At 38.9% G+C, this 21,026-nt stretch overlaps 1 protein-coding gene across 1 annotated transcript in view; it reads right to left on the bottom strand.

Annotated features, from left to right (window-relative positions):
* Positions 1 to 21,026, bottom strand: part of LOC124115933 — a 452,084-nt gene that overhangs the window by 63,014 nt on the left and 368,044 nt on the right. The window contains exon 12 of the mRNA XM_046477097.2: positions 9,714 to 9,800. Within this exon, the coding sequence (XP_046333053.1) occupies positions 9,714 to 9,800 (87 nt within the window). The remainder of the gene's footprint in view (positions 1 to 9,713; positions 9,801 to 21,026) is intronic.

Consider the following 21,026-nt stretch of genomic DNA (forward strand, 5'->3'; position numbering starts at 1 on the left):
GAGGTGGTTTCACAACAGGCGATGTCTTGGTAGCAGTTGTCTTTTTCGCTGTTATGTGAGAATCTGGTTCAATCTCACTGGTAACTTCCGGCAACTGTTTTGGTGGTGTAGTTTCAGACGTTGATCTAAGAAACTTGCGATTGCGCCTGTACTCTTTACCATCAATGTCAACAATGTATGACCTTGTCGACACTTGTCTGACGCAAGTCCCATGACGCCATTTACCCGTGGTGTCTGAAGGCACTGGTTGAACACGTACTGGTTGACCAACTGTGAGTTCAGGTAGCTCCTTAGCATGACTGTCGTAATAGAGTTTAGCCTTTCTGTGCTTGAGGGCTTTCTTGGCACTGACACTGTCAACAAGCTCAGGTTTCGGAAGTTGTGTAGCAACTGGGAGAGTTGTGCGTGTTCGACGCGACATAATTCTTTGTACAGGGCTACTGTCCATACCTTCAGTAGGGGTATTACGCCATTCCAAGATTGCTTTCCATGGGTTTTTGTCTTCTCTTTATGACTTTTTGATCAGCTTCTTTGCAATCTTTACAGCTGATTCGGCCTTGCCGTTTGACTGACTGTGATAAGGCGATATTGTGACATGGCTGAATTCCCAGTCTTTGGCAAACTGAGCAAACTCTCGTGATGTGAGTTGTGGACCGTTATCCGACACTACGGTATCTGGTATGCCATGTCTGCTAAACTGTGCCTTCATACACTCAACAATAGATGTGGAAGTTGTGTCTGTCAGCTTGTCAACTTCCCTGTAGTCTGAATGATAGTCTACTTGAACAAGATATTCCTCATTATGTAGGGTGAAAAGATCCACACCAATCTTACTCCACGGACGTTCAGGCACTTCATGTGACACTAAGGTTTCCTTCTGCTGTTTGGGCCTCATTTCTGAACACACTGTGCATTGACCAACATGGTCTTTAATGTCTACAGTCATGTTTGGCCAATATACAACATCACGTGCCCTTCGGATGCATGCTTCGGCTCCGGGATGGCTCCCATGAAGGCGCTGAAGCATTTCACTTTGCATTGCTGGCGGAATCACAATTCGTGATCCTTTGAAGAGAACACCATTCTGAACACTCAGTTCCTCTTGGAAAGTCCAGTAGTCTCTGACACACACTGGAGTGTCCTCACGTTGTTCTGGCCAGCCGGCTAAGATGGTGGACTTGAGAGTCTGGAGATTGACGTCTTGTTGAGTGAGACGCTGAATTTGATCGAGACGCTGATCTGTGACAGTGATACATTCTGCAGTGTTAATATTCTCCAGTTCGCTGATGAAGGAAGTGTCCTCCGAAACAGCAAAGATTTCATAGTCTTTCAAAGTCGGCTCTATCTTCCTGAGTGGAAGTGAGGCTCGCGACAGGAAATCTGCAATGTACATCTCTGTGCCCTTCTTGTAGCGGACATCAAGGTGGTACTTTTGCAGACGTAGTATCATTCTCTGTAGCCTTCTGGGAGAAGAGAGAAGAGATTTCTTGAAGATAGTCTCAAGTGGCTTATGATCGGTTTGTACATTGATCAGCTCACGACCGTACACGTATTGATCAAAGCGTTCACAGCCGAACACCACAGCTAAGCATTCTTTTTCAATTTGTGCGTATCTCTGCTCTGTAGGAGTAAGGGATCTGGATGCGAAGCAGACAGGTTGACCATTTTGAAGCAAGGTTGCACCTAGCCCTACTTCACTTGCATCTGCTTGTATGGTCACTTCTTCACGCACATCATAGTATCTGAGCACAGGAGTGTTAGTCACTAAAGTCTTGATGTGCTCAAATGCAGCCTCATGCTGTGTTTGCCAACACCACACTGCGTCCATGTCCAGGAGACGTCGCAGAGGTTCACAGGCATCTGACAAACAAGGTAAGAATTTCGCCAGATAATTGATGAAACCAATGAAGCGTTGAACAGCTTTCTTGTCAGTTGGCTGGGGCATCTCTGTGATAGCACACACTTTGTCAGGGTCAGGTTTGAGACCTTCTGCTGTAAGAAGATGACCAAGGTAAGGTATTGCTGACCTCCGAAGTCGTAGTTTTGTTTTGTTCAACTTCAGGTTGATCGATCTTGCTCTTTGCAGTAGACTGATGAGATTTTGGTCATGATCTCGTGTGGCCTCTTCAATTGTGTCTCCACAGCCAAACACAAGAATGTCATCATGAATTACATCTACACCAGGTAAACCTTCCAGAACTTCATGCTGACGTCTCTGATATTCTTCTGGAGCTGTTGCGATGCCAAAGGGCATTCGTAGCCACCTGTATCGTCCTAGAGGAGTCCAGGAGGTAGTTAGGTAGCTACTTGTTTCATCCAGTTCTACTTGCCAAAATCCATCTTTGGCATCCAAAGTCGAGAAGACTTTGGCTGTTCCAAGACGAGGAAGCACTTCATCAATTGTAGGAATTTGGTAGTGTGAACGTTTCAATGCCTTATTCAAGTCTTTTGGATCCAGGCATATGCGAATCTTGTTTGGCTTCTTCACAACAACCATACTGCTGATCCAGTCAGTTGGTTGAGTCACTTTTGCCAACACACCTTTGTCAACAAGTTCATTGATTTTTTTCTTCACTTCACTTTTCATAGCAACGGCCATTCGACGAGGTTGATGTTGTACAGGTTTAACTGTTGGATCTACATCAAGATGGTAGGTTCCTGGCAAGCAGCCCAGTCCTTGAAACACATCACCATACTGGTTCATGACTTGTTCAAAGGTCAGAGGAGTAGCTTCACTGCTCACACTGTGAATGCTGTCATCAACTGTGAGTGTCATCAATCCTAAAGACTCACAAGTTTCAGCTGATAGCAGTGGCTTCTGTGCACCCTCAATCGCTTGAAATTCCAGCACATGAACCTTGCCTTTTACCTTGCACTGAAGTGACACTTTACCAAGAGGTTTCATCGATGAACCATTATATAACTTGAGCTTTGCGTTGCTCTCTTCAATTACAGGGTTTCCTTCTTGAGCAATGTAGCTCAAATCTTTGTGGCTGACAAGATTACATGTGGAACCTGAATCTAGTTGACATTCAATGTCTTGAATCCACTTGGACCCTGGATAGTGTAAGTTCAGAGAGACAAACCACTGTTTGCCCTTGGATTTCACTGAGCCAACAAAGTGTTCATTGAAGAACACAGCCTCATCAGAACTCTCTTCACTGTCCTGATACTCCGAATCATCTGTGTCAACGTACCGCACAGTCTCTCGTTTTCTGAACTTACACACACTGGCAAAATGGTGTAATTTCTTACAGTTAGAACACTGTTTACCATAGGCAGGACACTTGGTTCTGTCTTTCTCGTGTTCCTTTGCACAGAATTTACACTTGATCAGGTCCATTTTCATCTTAGGCTCAGCAGACCTTGACACCTTGTGTGACTTGCTGCGTTTGTCAAACTTGCTATGTTTTCTATGATTTAAGGCATGGACTGTTTCTTCTTTATTTGTAGTATGCAATGTAGTCTGCGTGGCTTGTAACTGTCTTTTAGAAACTTCACTGGCTCTACATGTGTCTATAGCATGTTTCAAATCAAGTCCAAATTCATGAAGCATTCTGGCTCTAGCACCACTATCTTTAGTACCCAGAACTATTCTATCTCTCACAAGATCATCACGTAATTGTCCAAAATCACATGTTGATGCAAGGTGTCTTAACCTAGTCACCTACTGGTCAATGGTTTCTGACTGTTCCTGATCTGCAGTGTTGAACACATAGCGTTCATAAATCACATTTCTAGCTGGCTTAAAATGTGCCTCTAAGCTGTCTAAAATGGCTTTAGCTTTCTTTCTATCTTCATCAGACATATCAAGATGTTGATAAACTTTAAAGCATTCCTTGCCCATAACTGACAATAAAGTTGCCACGTTAATTTCATCACTTTTCTCTGTCAACTCTGTAGCGACAGCGTAATTGTCCCATTGAGATCGGAAAAATGTCCAGTTTCCAGATAAATCACCCTTAAAATCCATAGGAGCGGGCACAGGGAAATGACTGGCTGCCATAGTGTCTCAAACGTACACTTTAAACTTTGAATTTAAGTTTAGGACTTGTTTAACGTGGAGCGTTCAAAACATCAATGTTTTTGTAACTTTTAAACCACGTGACTCGTGAGTATGAACGACGAAGTCTAACTGTTCAACTGACGAGTGCTTCGAAGTTTTTCTTCAATGCAACTGGCCCTCAACAGGCTTATTATTGATAAATGTTACACTCACGAGTCAGTAAAGTCATTGACAATGGAGTTTCAACCCGAAATTAGCGTTTTGTTTCCGCCAAAATCGCTCCACTTCTGACACCATGTTGGTATACTATTTTAATGACGTAGAACGCATCAGGGTTACATACAAAAGTAAGAATGTGTGCAGTTATGACGGAAAAGGATTACTCTCGTAACAGTGAGCATGTGTTTATAAATCACTATCAAATAGTGATGGTATCGGGCGTTCGTGAAACGTTAATTCCATGTAAGTGGAAAATAATACAACACAATCGTCTTGCCTCCTACCATCCCAGATAATATTTCCACCGGGCCCCTTTCAAGGATGTTCTTTTAAACACATACATGCGTATCTAAAGAAAGAAGTCTGTGTATTGCTTTAATAATAAATATTGCATATATTTAAGGCAAAGCATTAAACTGACACTTTTGCTACGTACACGTGTCACAAAATGAACCCGTTAGACCACTTCAGGAATTTATTTATGAAATTGCGAAATGTCCGCGTCCAAAGGGTCGATGCGTATGTGAACCAACTATTTAATTATCTGTTTTAGAACATTGAAATGTTTCTAACACTGACAAGAGGTATAATAAGTGAATAGTTAGAAGGGGCACTACTTATCAGAACGAATCACTGAAATCAGTGAGTGAGTTGGGTTTCTATAATCTCTAGCTTCTTTTCGGCAGTCTGACATTGGCCGCTTGGTCACACTAGCTGCTGTGAGTCGATTTTGCTCGCAAACGCAACTGAGCGTGACAAGAGACTGGGCTACCGTCTGCAAGGACAGCTAAATAAACTTGGAGGCAATATTTGTTTTACGCATTTTACAACACTGATTGGTTACCCGTGATCTATGAAGATTTGGACAAAGGGCGCATGTTAATAAATTTCTTCAGCCTAAACAAACAGACAAAAAGAACGACAGAAGCTCATCGGATGTCGTTATTTGGAAATACCCCTGGTGGTTATAGTTTATAATAAGAAAAGTATCCCTGCAGTGAAAGCATTTTCGGATTTCGGATTGCGTGGGTAAACTACTCCCTAGTTGTCATCCATGTTTTCTGGTATAACCCTACACTTGTGTATTTGTCGTCATTCAATTGATGCTCAGTTAATTTATTACAGGTATAATTACTGGAGGCACCACTCAGATTACCTGATAAAGGTTCCCATTAGGCATTTCGTGTGTCTGGGGTATTTATTCAATTCAAATCCAGGTATAAACCCAATCCCGGTTTGAAGTGAGGTGAAATGTATGTCATATAATATGCACGTTTCAGCCCAGCAAGAGGAGTGATCACCATCATTCCTCGCCATCAAAGGATAAGCAGAAATTACGTTGATTGAATAATCACTGTTATTTTGCACAGTGGATTTGTCAAAAGTAAGCGTTTACATGTGTATGTTTACTAAAGCAGACGGAATACCCCAATATCTGAGCGTGAAGTGCCGATGTGAAAACAACATACTTTGTTCAAAGCCTATATAACGTTGATTGATTGCTCATTGTTATCTAACTCAATGGATTTTTTTAAAGAACCGTGGACATTATGAAAACAGTTGTCACGTGGGCTTTCTCAGCTGACCTTTGAGACTTGACACCTATGTCAAACAACTGAAACAAACTAAGTGATCAGTTGAGAAACCAAACACGGGTTATAATATCCCGAAACGATAAATATATTTTGAAATATTTGATTGTTACAGAGACACGTGACATCCAATAAGTTTCTTTGTACAGCTGCAGATGTGTGGAATATTGTTCCTTTATGTGAATATTTACGGTTGCTATCCTCGAACAAGGCAGCTGACTAAAAATATACATATAACTTTGGTAGGTTGTAATTATGATATTTGCATTTTGTTTTCATTCATTTGCTGTAGCATTGAACAGAATCATTCTTGTTCCTCTACGTCTTGGTTGAGAAGTTCTTCGATGCGAGATAGATGTTGTTTTTCACAAGTCTTTTCCTTTGTATGCGTGTATATGTTACAGTCAATGTGTAAAATATGATTCACTCAGGCAATTTATAGAATGTTTAAATATTTCAGGCGATTGACTGAAAAATCTGTTCATTTATTTAACAGATTGACTAAAAATGACTAAGACTGTCAAAAGGGCTTAAAAACATCACAATAGAATAATTATGCTGGGATTAGAATCCAAACAATATAGAAATGTACTTTTAATATCCTTTCATTTTCAGTCACTTGGTGATGATATTAAACATAAAAATGTTTGGATTTCGTCATCATAATAATACAGATGGGCATATTTTTCAGTAAATTTGTGAAATAACTGAATATTGAGGCATTTAATAAATTTCCTAAGTGAAACGTTTGCTCATTTTGACTGTAAAAAAATAAACACCATAAAATAAGCAATGGGCAGGTGAAATATTTTCTTTGTGTTGCAAGTCAAAATAGCGTAAACGAAAATCACACAATTACCAAGCAAGTGACTTATCAAAACACCGTCACCATTAATGATGCTACCCACAAAGATACCTACATTTCCTTATTATTTCCAAAACTGTATTTCATTTTGTTGATAAATGTGACCATACGCCCTTATACTGTCAATAAAAGTGACAACTGCGCTTACATATGGCGCAGCACAGGCCGCGAACTAGTCTAGATCTCTGCTATATCATCCGGGTACTCACGGGGAAAAACAATAACAAAGGCAACAACTCTCGGGGAATTGCTTTAGGTAATTGCCCATTTAACAGTATTCAAGTTATATCACGGCGTGTCAGCTTAATGTGGGAGGAAAGCCCAAAGTGATGCAGGTCTCAGACGTTTACCATTTCGGTGAACCCCACGAGCACGGGTATGGTGCTGACAAGCCTAGAAACTTAATTGGGGCGAACCGGGTTTCGAACCCACAATCATAGGTTTCTGGAGTGCCCAAGGGACGCAACTATGCACAGAGAATCGCAACACCTAAGACGACTGGGCCACCCGTGCCCCCCACTGAAATCAAAATCGGGGCACCATGTAATAAATCCTGAAGACGCTCAAATAGCAGTTCATGGAAGATTTACATTCTCTCATCAATTCTAAGAAATGTACTTGAAAAAAAAAATTGATTAAAATTTCCCAATCAAATCTAGTTACATGTATAATCAGCCTGATAAGTCTATGTAAATACATACATGTATATTCTAGTGTCTTCCTCTAAAACACGAAACCAGCTCTTCCCTAAGTTTATTTCAGAAGCTTCGTATAAAGTTGTGTTATTTCAATGTGGTAACTGTACATGTATGTCTTTTACTTGCAAATACCTGACTTGCATTTGCATGTGTTTGTGGTGGATACGCTCTAACCTGATTCATGAGTATGATTCATTAACACATGCTTATGATATAGTCGGAATGGAATGGAAAAGAAGTAAATTATTGAAATGGTTTTGTTTATTTTGTTTCCAATAAAAAGCGTATTCTTTTACAATGTTAATAGTCGTCCACACATCAAGAACAAGTTACTGTGTAATACAAATACCTAACGACGTAATATTTGTGAAGGACTTCGTTTACCATAGGAAATCTTTAATAACCAAACGATTTTGTCCAGACTATTTCACATTATATTCAGAATGAAACTTATCACGAAACATTATGGGATACTAGACATGCACAAAACATTAGTTGGTTATGAGGTTTCCTGACGGTCATTTTGGCCGACACATGATAGTGTTTGATTCTGTTCTATCTTATTTGTTGCCGTGAAAATCACCTCAGCTAATGTGTGTACGGGTATTTGTGATTGGAGTCATGACCACAAGATCACCTTACATTTGCAGTCTAAATAAAGTATAGATATCGGTATTGGTAAAAGGAAAAGAAGCTTTACACTATGATCTTAAATAATGCAGAGTAGCATGCCATGGAAAACGTAACTCAAAATCAGTCAAGGAAAAAAGTAATACAATATATTGTACCGTACATTTTACACAACTGTCACAAGATAGCGTGACTATTCTGTCTCGAAAGTGTTGCGATAGTGGCGTGAAAGTGGCGCGATAGTGCTGTGAAAGTGGCGCAAAAGTGCCGCGATCTTGTCTCGAAAGTGGTGCAATAGTTTCGCGTTAATGGCTCAAAGGTGGCGCGATAATTCCGCGTTAGTGCCGCAATAGTGGCGAGAAAATTTCGCGAAATTTTCGCGAAAATAGGGGAAGTTACTTATGAAATGTAGTGTACCTAACAAAATATGTCTTTATGTTGAAAAAAGCAAATCACTTTCACACAAAAGTGACAATATAACTGTATATGCATGTAAAAAGCATGTTGTTGTCACTGTGATGACTTAAGTTTAGGCAACAAAGTGAAAACTTTCTTATCAAGCTCTGACAGTCAACTGAAATACAAATACTCTTACAAGAAGGCCACTGTGATGATCAACTGTATTGATGAAAAACTTATGAAATGAACAGCTGTGTTTTAGTTTGAGGTTATCATGTGATGAATGATGAACAATATTTGGTGTCAAGGTTAGTCATGAAATCCTGTTACCTGTAGACAACAAAAGATCAATGAATTTTATTTTTGCACATGTAACTATCATAACCATATCACTACACAAGAAAATGCTGAGGTAATGATAAAAATTGTTGTACATTAAATATGTAGCTTATTTCACTTATGGATGGTTTAGATTCCATATCTGAGCACTTAATAATTTAAAATTTCCAAAATTTCTCTTACTTTCAGATATGTGCCAGCTGCTGGTAATCATTTTGAGAACCAGACATAAAACTAGTTTCAATATGGCTGCCATGGCAAAATTTGTATAGACTGCTTGTTGAGCCGCTTTGAAATACTGTATTCGACGTAATAAGCACCCCGTCCTAATAAGCGCCCACGGAGATATTTGCTAATATATTGGCTAGTGAACAATCCCAATTAGCACCCCTTCCAATTGATCAATGTACACAAGACGCATTTATTCTTGTATAATACGCACTCGTGTGTTATATGCACCCTTAAATATGGGCAATTAAATTCTGGAAAATATATCTGTCGTGTATAATACAACTTTTCTTCTGTATCATTTCAGGCTGTCAGCATAAACCACAAAATTTACGATCTTTCAACTCTCTCTTTTCTCTCACCAAAATTATATTCTAATAAGAGCCCCCTATTTCTAATTTTGAGAGCGCCCTGGGCGCTTATTACGTCGAATACGGAACATGTATTATTTCACATCGGTTCGTCTCCTGTATTATCAAACATAATTCAAAGTTTAGTATATAATTCTCCTATGTCACCTGTGCGTTTTCCTCTGTCATGTACTGGTACTAAATGGATACAGACTAAATGCAGTGACAAAGACTTGAGGTTTATCGTTTACATGAAATGTCCGACTAAACACAGTATGGTTTGTCTGCAATGGCAAAGTTTGTTGAAAAGACCATGCACAGTGACATTATAAACCTGTTTCTTTTGGGTAGGTGAGTTTGATATGAACCTTGACCCTGGTACATTACCTTCATCTCTGTCCTGGAAATATGTGATAGTCCCTTTCGATCTCGAGTTTGAAAATAGGTCATCAGATAGTCACGCTGACTCTGTACCTAAAACAAATATGTAAGCTGCAGATGACAGACAAACAGGCCTTGAAATATATTTACTACTGTCAGGGATCTGGTTGTATCAAAATTTGCTGACACCTTAAAGACAATATGTATTTAGTACCTAAGCAGAGACCGGCACAGGCATTTGGGCAAGTTGGAGACCGATCAGTGCGAGCACTTTCACACGAGAAAGCATGAGATTCAAAGGTTTACATGCAAGGTTTTCGAGAATTGACTAATCCATCTGTCAAACCATTTACATATTTATAAATGTTGAGTTTTGTTAGTTTTCCTGATTAGCTAAAGGACATAATATATAAGTCACTCTAAATGTATAATTTGACATTCTTTCGAATTTTTAACGAACGGAAACATCGTAACACATTCCATTGTTCTATCATACCACAAAAAAATGGTGGCCTGCAAGAAATTCACAATTTATCCATTTTTCAGTACAAATTACTCCATTTAGCCTGCAACCTTGGGGTATCGCTAAACGGAACAAAATGCACCCACTAACCTTTATGATTATTCGTGTTCTCTGTATCAGATATCATTTATTTTATCAAACAATGCATATTTTACTGATAAAAGTTCATTATTTACATTAGCAGCTCCGAGTAAAAGCCGGGCCTCGCACTCTGTTTGACAAGGGAGAGAACTCCATCGTATCGCGGTACAGAGTAAAGCTGTGCATGGAGGTCCGAATTGGACAAAAAGAGAACATAATTCTACCAACCACTTGGTATGATCATGCCAGACATCAGTGATTTGTCCAGACAAGTGCAAAGACAGCACAAGTAAAATTCTAAATGTGTTATCAGCAATAGGTATTCAATGCATATTTACCGAAAAGTAAGAGAAAAATATTTTTATTAGTCAACATCAAAATATCAGAAATGATATTTTAAGATTGTTTAAAAAAAATTGGATGACAATAATTTGTCACAAAATGGAAAAATGTTAAAAGTCAACAATAAATATATAAAAAGCACTCCTAGTATTCCCAAAGTATGTATTTATCTTTTGGTTACTAGTGAAGAACATATTTCTAAGTTTGGCATTATGGCCCTTATGATCTCCCAATAGATTCTGGGCACCGAGCGGGAAAAAATGTGCGGACTACGTAACTTCCGTTACCTCATTAGTCGCCATGAATATGCAGATGATCTAGTTCAAGTCGATAGAGAAAGTTTACTTTGGGAACTGCGGGTTATATCGTTGGCCATTGATAGATGGGGGTAAGGCAATATTACAACAGATGCCAGAAATATGTATCAACGGATTAATAACTCCTTACTTACAGTAGACGGAACATTCCGAGGAAATTGAAATTGTTTACGAAGTGAGCACTTCCTGGTTACTGATTTGCATTAATAGACAGCCGCTAAGAGGCGTGTCCCGCGTGAACTACCGGAAATCACAAATGCCGCGATACGATGAATGCCGCGGTACCATGGGGTCCGAGTATAATATGACTGGAGTCAATCGGAAGATTAATTATATTCCTTTGTTGTGACATAATTGTTTTCGTTAGAAAAGTATCAGAAAGTATCACTAAAATTATGATCTCACTACTTTTTGGTGACCACACTTCATTACCCAACACCATATGGTACATGTATCTCGGTTAAACATCGTTATAATAATCTAAAAGTAGATTTTAACATTTGACTAGCATTTTGCGCATGCAGCCATGCTAAAAAAAATGTTAAAATTTTCTTTCTGAATTTTTGAGATTTTAGAAAAAACATTGAATAATCCAAGTGATGATTGTCTTGTTGAGATGGTGTTTGCTACAATTTACATTGTAAAGACGAAATGTTTGGACAACTTTCTCAGCTAAATGACAAATAATTTTGACCATATAATTTACTCATTTTGAAAATAATTAAATCATAAATTTAAATCAGAGCTAATTAGGATACCAGTGAACAAACTTGTTTTCGTTTAACAAAAATATTATCTTTGTTAAATTATGATGATATCTTCCTCGTTTCTATTAATTTTTATTTTGTACCCGAGGCCACAATAAATTAATTACTTTAATTTGAAAAGTGAACGGGAGGCATTTGACAAAGTGCACATGTTAATCCTGTTTTTACACTATCTGGTTATAAAGAGTGTTCATTGTATATTTGGATTTATGTTTGTTATAAAAATTTATTAATTTTATTCAAAACTTCATTCATTACTGTTTACAATAATTTTGATAAAATAATGATTACATTAAAGATATTGGCACTTTGAAACTAACGTTAGTTGATAAAGACTGGATACATATATCATATAAGCCATATTTTGACTCATTAAAAGTCCAATTTGTTGTAATTTGACTAATACATGCCAACATATTATTATCACGATCAAATTAGCAAAAACGCGGGAAGGCTTTAAAGATGACCCGCCAAACTGTTCCATATATTAAAAAATTCAGTTTGTATATCAAAGTGCTACGCTTATGGTTATTATTAATAATTTATGCAACTAATAAAAAGATATGGGAATATACCATTGATGGATAAATAATTTCAGATACGAAGTCTTCCAATCCGGGAGAAAATGTGTGTACAGCTAATTGCTATTTCTGGCTTAGCTTACGAGATAAATACACACAATAATTTAAATCTCTGCATAGAAAACAATGCCTAGCAGAACAGGTAATATAGACTTCTAATTAAGATTGTATATCATCCACGTTTAGTCACAATTTTCACATTTTCATTGACCAAGTTTGTTATTGATCTTCTGTTCATTCCTCTGATGCAATACAATGTTGTTTTTAACTAAAGTAATACTAAAAAATATGATCCCAATAGCCTAATACTTGAAATATCAGTGAAATATCAGCATGTGCGCTTGAGGGGAAGTGAAGGGAATAAACTCTCAGCATTTAAGCATTGCGTAAGATTGTTTACTAGACTTCTGAAGTTCTCAGACAAGAGCATCTGTGCATGTGTCCTGCATCTTGAATTGGTTGGTTGGTTTGTTGTTTAACCCAGCACTCAGCAATATTCCAGCTATATGACAGGGGTCTGTAAATAATCGAGTCTAGACAAGACAAACCATAGATAAATATCATGAGCATCGTTCCACGCAATTGGAATCAATGACATGCATCAACCAAGTCAGCAAGCCTGACCACCCAATCATCTAGTCGCCTTGTACGGCAAGCATAGGTTGCTAAAGACCTATTCTACCCCGGATATTCACTGGTACATCTTGAATTGACAGCTGCTAGGATAAAAACAGCAGGGAGTCCCAATGTATCAATTGCACTCATGGGCGAGGCAGTGATCACTAACTTAATGATAGTCTGCTGCTGATGCCTGTCCCTCGGTATGTGGTCTCTGCTTTAAGTCACATGCCAAAATACAAGGTAATGTTCATGGTTTTAGCACAAACATACTTACAAAGATTGTGGCAATATTGGTAACCAGAAACAAAAGATGTTGTCATTAATTTTCTATGTAATGTGGTCTGTTAGATGTAAGAGGAAAGCATACTACTGACAAAAAATAAGGTAACTAAGTATTGGAGAAAACACGCTCACGAGGTTTTGGTACACAGAGCATGCCCTGGGGAGAGGGAAAAATCAAGGGGGCGAAGCCCTCATGGTTTTTCCCGACCCCCAGGGCATGCTCTGTCTACCAAAACCGAGGGAAAGTGTTTTTCCATACTTATAAACCGAAAAAAGAAACTTAAAACAACATTTATCAACGTTTTTATGTTTCGAACATACTTTCCATGAACCTTAGGAAACGCGTGTAAAATATCTGTTGCTGGCGTACGGATCTTGAAAAGGACATTCAAAAAACCAGTGAGGCTTATCAACACCTCTGTAGCCTCGTGGTACACTCAGGTACATACAGATATGAAGGTTGTGAGTTCGATCCTCGGGAATATAAAGAAAACATTTGTCATTTGATTTTACATTTCACTACATGTTACAATCTGAACGGAAGTTATATTAATAAAATACCCAGGACATTATATAAAATCCCTGGGATATTATATAAAATCCTGACTGGAAAGTAAAACCTCACAATAGGTTTTAATGCCTATAGAAAGAAGTCTCTTACTTAATAGCGATCCCAATGAATAGGTTTATAATGATGCAAACAGCTATCATTAAGGTGTACGTTTACAATACTGTGGTATTGCATCTGAATGCAACATCTTATCAAAATGAAACTTTACATCATGCATGGACGTTATGTGATGTATGGGTACACAGAAGCCAAATTGTGTGGGTCTATAAGGGAAATCACAATCACTAATGCAATGGAGTTGTGCACACACTTAAAAATGCCTCCGAGACAGATCTCAATGAAAAGATAAAATGATGAATTGTGGGTATGATGGAGTGGGGACGTCAATATCCCAAGTTGCCAGAATATTTGGTTGCAATGAAACTTATGCATGCCAGGCCTTAAAAAACATGACACCTCAAAACAAGATCATCTCATTACATTTAATGCACCTCACAAAAGATTTAAATGTGCTCCTGTTATCAATAGAGAATTCCATACAGTAACCAGAAGGCAAATTTCAAAATCTACTGTTAAAAAACATCTGTATGGAGCCCGCCTGAAACGATGATAATAAATGGACTATGGTCGAAGCAAACATCGAGTGGCTATTAAAAATATCGTCATTACCCCCCCGTATGTGATGATGGGTAAGGCACATAATTTAACTAAGATAATAAATAGTGGCATCGTACTCGCGGCTTATATCCCATCAAAACGAAAAAGTGTGTTAGTCTCTCCCCTGCCAGAAAACCCAGGTCATATGTTATATAGTCGTCCGGCAATCCAAAACGTTAGTTTAAATTTGGTTACTGAATTCAATGAAATTAAAGTTAACTTGAGTGCAATACCTAATCTTTCTACTCTTATTATTGAAGTCTTGTTCAGAGATGCACCGGTAGATGCCTTCGAAATATTACCGGGTTTATCGATTAAATGGCTAAAGAAACACCAACGTCAACGTTGCAGTATTATTCATATTGGAGCATCACCCGTTGCAACCCTTGAGGGGGTCCAAATTATTAAAAGTGGCAGCATTTCTCTTACTAAGATATTCTTGCCGTATAATATACATTTGATAAGGTTGATGTATACTCTCAAAACATTTAAGCAAGACCAATTAAAGACTATTATATGACCGTAATATACACTATGGGTTTATATCCAGCGCTCGATGAAGCATTTGAACAATTGGATACTGTTGATGGATTTCGATTACATGAAATAAGCGACATAAAACATCGAATAGAGAAGGATAGGGAGTTGAGACTTGGATTGTGTAAAAAGTATCGCAGAGCCGTGAATGCTCTGGACGGAGTTGACACCGCGCTTGTAGCAGCTGGCATGGGACTCGGTGTAGCAGGTGTTGGTTTATTATCAACTATAATCGCCGCGCCTATCGTGCTCGGCTTGGAAATAGCGGCCGGAGTCTCGGGACTGGCAGGAATAGCGATAAAATTCATTTCTCGTAGGTTGCAAAAGAAAGCATTAAAACACGATAAGATTCGGATACTCGCCGAAGCAAAGTTGAACAGCATTGAGGATCATATTTCGACAGCAATGGCCGATTGTAAGATATCCGAGGATGAGTTTCGTTTAGTGCTGTCGGAACTCACCAAATACAACGTAATGAAGCATGAGATTCGATCAAAATCTCGTAAGACCAGTGGTATTAGCGAAGATGAGAAAAAAAAGTTCATAGAACAGGGGAGGCAACAAGCGCGTCAATTATTCCGTGCCAAAACCAAAGAACTGGTTGGAGATTAAAAATAGATTGCTTACTATCGTTAGATCACATTTAGACAAATGCTTATATAAATATATCAAGTAGAGATTGCTGCAGAGCATCAATAGCTCCCCGCAATATAATGCTATGTGCAGAGGAAATAAGTATCACATGCAGTATACAGTATGTCAAGAGATATATACAGTATACCACATGCGGTAATATACAATGTACCGCGAGCAGTGTGCGCTGGGCAGTAGCGCACATTTCCTCCCCCCTCTCCCTCAAGCAAGCCCCTCGTGGGGGAGTGACCAGGTCACAGGTCAGGCGTGCACTGGACAGCTGTTTCACTGGGGGCTAGTGAGGGATGCGGGAGGCCAGCCATACATACTCTTGGACATACTCTGAACACGAAACAGCTCCCATGCACAATAAAAGGTTGTGGATCCGCAGACGGAGTTGTGTTGTATATTGAAGAAGTATCCCCTAGAACAACATACATTTTCTACGGCGGATATATTGGTGGAGCTTCGTTCCTCGGTACCTCAAACCCAAAGCACCAAGATAAAGAAGGTAGTCAACACGAAGTGAATTTCTATTATTCGTCTGCGGGTCCACAACGTTTTATTGTGCATGGGAGCTGTTTCGTGTTCAGCTCCCAGATTTCAACTGCCAGCTCGCGCCGGTCTTGATGGATATATATCTTTCTAACATTCATTACTATTCTTTATAAGGTAATACAGCTATGCTATGTAGTATCTCGTCCACAACCCACATGCCTCACGTGCAGTGGTCGTCTTGGTGATCTTACTCTTGGCCTTATAAGACAACAGCATGAAGTTGCAGTCCCACAACTCCAAGAGTATGTATGGCCGGCCTCCCGCATCCCTCACTAGCCCCCAGTGAAACAGCTGTCCAGTGCACGCCTGACCTGTGACCTGGTCACTCCCCCACGAGGGGCTTGCTTGAGGGAGAGGGGGGAGGAAATGTGCGCTACTGCCCAGCGCACACTGCTTGCGGTACATTGTATATTTCCGCATGTGGTATACTGTATATATATCTTGACATACTGTATACTGCATGTGATATACGATCCGATCGTGACGAAGGACGTGTCCTCATGCCTTAATAAGGGTTGTGAATGAGATACAGTCGGCAATCGATATATATCAAAAGGAATTTCCTTAATGTTGTCTAATCGCTAAACAATAAATATTATAGATAAACAATAAATATTATAGATGGACATGAATTTAGAATTAGATTTGGTGGGATGTACAATGTTTTGCTGTGGACCACTTTTTGTCTTAATAATCGTTCAATACAATTTACTAACACATTCACATACATATGTACAGTCATGATATACAACCAATCATATAAACATAGGAACAATGATCTGCTTATGCTGGTTTATAACAGTAGGCATCAGTAATGAGAAAAATACCACCAACACTACGGTGGGGAATCTATTGTTTGTTCCATGTTCATGTTTCTTATGGCTAGATTAATACCTGTATATGACATAATATGATCAGATGATAAGCCAAATTAGCCTATCAGTCATCATCGTGTATAAACAAACTATCATATTTCCTCCTTATCTTTTACTTTACACACATCAGTCGTTCACTCTTGCGTTCACTGACCCACATTCAGCATACACATTATGCTTTCAAATTAATGCATATAATGTAAAATTTGACATTAGCAATCACTCTCCTTTCTTCTGCGCATCCATGTTAGTTACATACAATTACATCACAAAACATCAACATTTACCATGGCACTTATCTTGTTTACAATTTCCCCTCGGGTATGGCTGGCCCTTCTACTAGTACCGGGACTTAGAGGAGAGAGGATGATTGCTCTATCCCCCTCCCATGGGTATCGAACACGCCTGTGTGTCTGTCCGTGATCAAGGGACAGATAGACGGTGGAATCCATCAGCCACCCTGCCGCATAGCGACATGACACCTGGTGTCTCTCCAGGGCCCCAGACAATGGCGTGATGGCTCTTTTGTCTGCGGTTTTCCTGTACCTGTTTATCTTCAGTTGACACCTCTCCTTCTCTCCATCACTACACTACTACTCCTCTCCTTCTCTCGATCACTATATTATCATTTCTTCAATATAACACCCGGTGTCTCTCCAGGTCCCGAGACAATGGCGTGATGGCTCTTTTGTCTGAGGGTTGTCCTGTACCTGTTTGTACACAGTTGACACCTATACGAGACACAAACCTGCGCACACCTTTCACCCCCAAGTCTGTCATACATAAATATAGATATTACATATACAGTTGATGACCGAACTACAAGTTAATTTTTATAGTATATCAAATTTCATATCCAATGATAGGTGGCAGATAAATGGTTGTTGCATTGTTGTAAATAATTCATGATTGTATATAAAACTATAACCTTCACATATAAACATACCTGTAAACACAATTTGTATAACTTAACAAACAAATATGTTGACTATGTTTCATCTATCATCCGATTTTGTTTGTAGGTAAGTTGAGGTGTTTGATTTGTTATGTCTTTGGTTTGTGTGGCGATGAATGCACGGTTGTGTATTTGGTATAAAAAGTAGACTTTGAAACACTGTTGGTATTTTAATGAGATCATCAGTGAAGCATTACGAAGAGTTTGTTTGAAATTTGATTAAATATATGTATCTCTCTGGCTCACACACATCCTTTTAGTCTTTCTCTCTCTCACTCTGCTTAGCTCTTTCTCTTCCCCCCCTCACACGCAGCATATTTCAACTACAGCATTATAAATACAATAAACCTCTTGTCATCAATACACATCATAATAGAAGTGGACGAACATGTCCAGATCACAAACAATAATCAATACAATTATCAATAACTGTACTACATATACAGGACAAAGAAATCTCACATACGGCCAGTCGTAACATTCCTATCAGCTTGCATTCGTTCTCCAAAAATTCATACACACAAGAGATAAATCAAATATTGTATATCTTATCCGAATAATCATGTGAAGGACTTAGGCTGCATAGAATTAAACCGTTATCTAGAATCTAAACGTCTGAGGATAAAAAGCTGATGTACGTCAACATATAATATGAAGGTTATTAACTTAAACTTCTGATTAATATAAAAGCCATTAACAGGTTAATATATTCTGTATGTGCGGGAGTGGAGTACGCGGTGTCTAACTGTGTATGAATACTGTGACAAAAGTCCATAAACATAACAACAAAAGAAAGTGCAACATAGACATGACGTTTGGGCAGTTGGTATAGAATGTAGATTTGGGTGGGGGCACTTCGTGTTGAAGGGGCGCTTCGTGTTGAAGAGGCGAACTTGAAGAGGAAGCGTGACGTGACTGAGTTTCATATGCTAATGGACTGTATGGAATGCCCCATGGATCGCAAAGTACATTGATGGCGTTATATATTTTTGTTTTATATAAAAATGGGAATAAAAAATAGTTCTTACCAATAAATGTTCCAATGAATGAAATAGATGAATTGTTCCAAGAAATAAATAATAAAATGTTCGTTTCAGAAAACAAATGTCACTACGTTCTTGAGAAATGTTTCTTGAGAGAGGATACTGCAGACAAACAATAGACACACTGCAGACACACAGTAGAATGAAGAAAGCTGATACTTCTCTGGTTCAGGCACTGATGTTGTAGTTGATGATATTTATCAAGGACTGTGTAACGCTTCGCTGACTTTTACCTTCCTAGTGGTAGAGGGCGGTTGCGATGGCTGAAATAACCTTCAGATTCTTCTTTTACTGGTCTTCCCAGAAGTTGCCGGTCCCAGCTAACGGTGGAGGGGTGGTGACAAGGTCTCAGAGTAGGGAAAACGATGAAGACAATAATGATGAGCCGATATCAAGCTTTATGAAATAGCTTGAGAGTAGACGAACCACATGAACCAGAATGCTGACTGTTGTTATTGCTGTTGTTGTGGCCGTCGTTGTTGCTGTTGTGGATGGTGCTGTGGATGAAGTTGTGGATGATGTTGTGAACGACGTTGTGGCTGATGTTGTAGATGATGTCGTGGACCCCAGACGAATAATAGAAATTCACTTCGTGTTGACTACCTTCTTTATCTTGGTGCTTTGGGTTTGAGGTACCGAGGATCGAAGCTCCACCAATATATCCGCCGTAGAAAATGTATGTTGTTCTAGGGGATACTTCTTCAATATACAACACAACTCCGTCTGCGGGTCCACAACGTTTTATTGTGCATGGGAGCTGTTTCGTGTTCAGCTCCCAGATCTCAACTGCCAGCTTGCGCCGGTCTTGATGGATATATATCTTTCTAACATTCATTACTATTCTTTATAAGGTAATACAGCTATGCTATGTAGTATCTCGTCCACAACCCACATGCCTCACGTGCAGTGGTCGTCTTGGTGATCTTACTCTTGGCCTTATAAGACAACAGCATGAAGTTGCAGTCCCACAACTCCAAGAGTATGTATGGCCGGCCTCCCGCATCCCTCACTAGCCCCCAGTGAAACAGCTGTCCAGTGCACGCCTGACCTGTGACCTGGTCACTCCCCCACGAGGGGCTTGCTTGAGGGAGAGGGGGGAGGAAATGTGCGCTACTGCCCAGCGCACACTGCTCGCGGTACATTGTAAATTACCGCATGTGGTATACTGTATATATCTCTTGACATACTGTATACTGCATGTGATATAAGTGTAAGCTATGGGAGGAGAGAATTTATGTTCAGTACAAATTGGTTGTTATTAATGTACTTATCTTTGGAAAGCACAATAAAAGAAACAGTGTCTTTAATTGGTCAGCACAAAGAAAACCCAGGCAAGAAAACTGGGCCTGTCAGGCAAAACTTGATATATACCCATTATTAGTACCAATAAAAAAAATCCTATATAGATAACGCAACAAATGTCATTCTAAAGCATGCTTTTGCAGCAAATATTAATATTTCTGGTCAAAATGTTGGTTGGGTTAAATAAAGCAAACTTTTAAAATAGTGAACACAAAAAATGTAATGAATCCACTCATTATATACTCAATAGACTTCAGTTCAAATGTAAAATTTCACGCAATCATTAATGGATTCCCATTTATCTAGCAGCAAGTTAGGAACATACAGTTTGGTCACGTTATCTATAAATATTGAGAATTATCTTACATATTGTAAAAACAAAGGACATAGGTCACTTTTCTCAAAACTTCGTTTAAGTAATCACAAACTAAAAATTGAAAAAATTGTAGATATAAAAAAAAAAACCAACAACATTTGAACAACGTCTGTGAAACATGTGATGTCTCAGAAGATGAACAACATTACGCATTGTCTTACATAATACAACCAAGAAAGAGAATCACAAATAATCCCCAATCATGATAAAGAATTTAGTACACTCTGTTAAAAGGTGCAGATTCTTAATAAGTTTACCAACAGTTATCCAGAAACAACTTCCAAGATCTGTTAACATA

The sequence above is a fragment of the Haliotis rufescens genome, unplaced genomic scaffold (assembly GCF_023055435.1).
Source record: "Haliotis rufescens isolate VD_foot unplaced genomic scaffold, xgHalRufe1.0.p SCAF_5, whole genome shotgun sequence".
Lineage (NCBI taxonomy): Eukaryota > Metazoa > Mollusca > Gastropoda > Lepetellida > Haliotidae > Haliotis > Haliotis rufescens.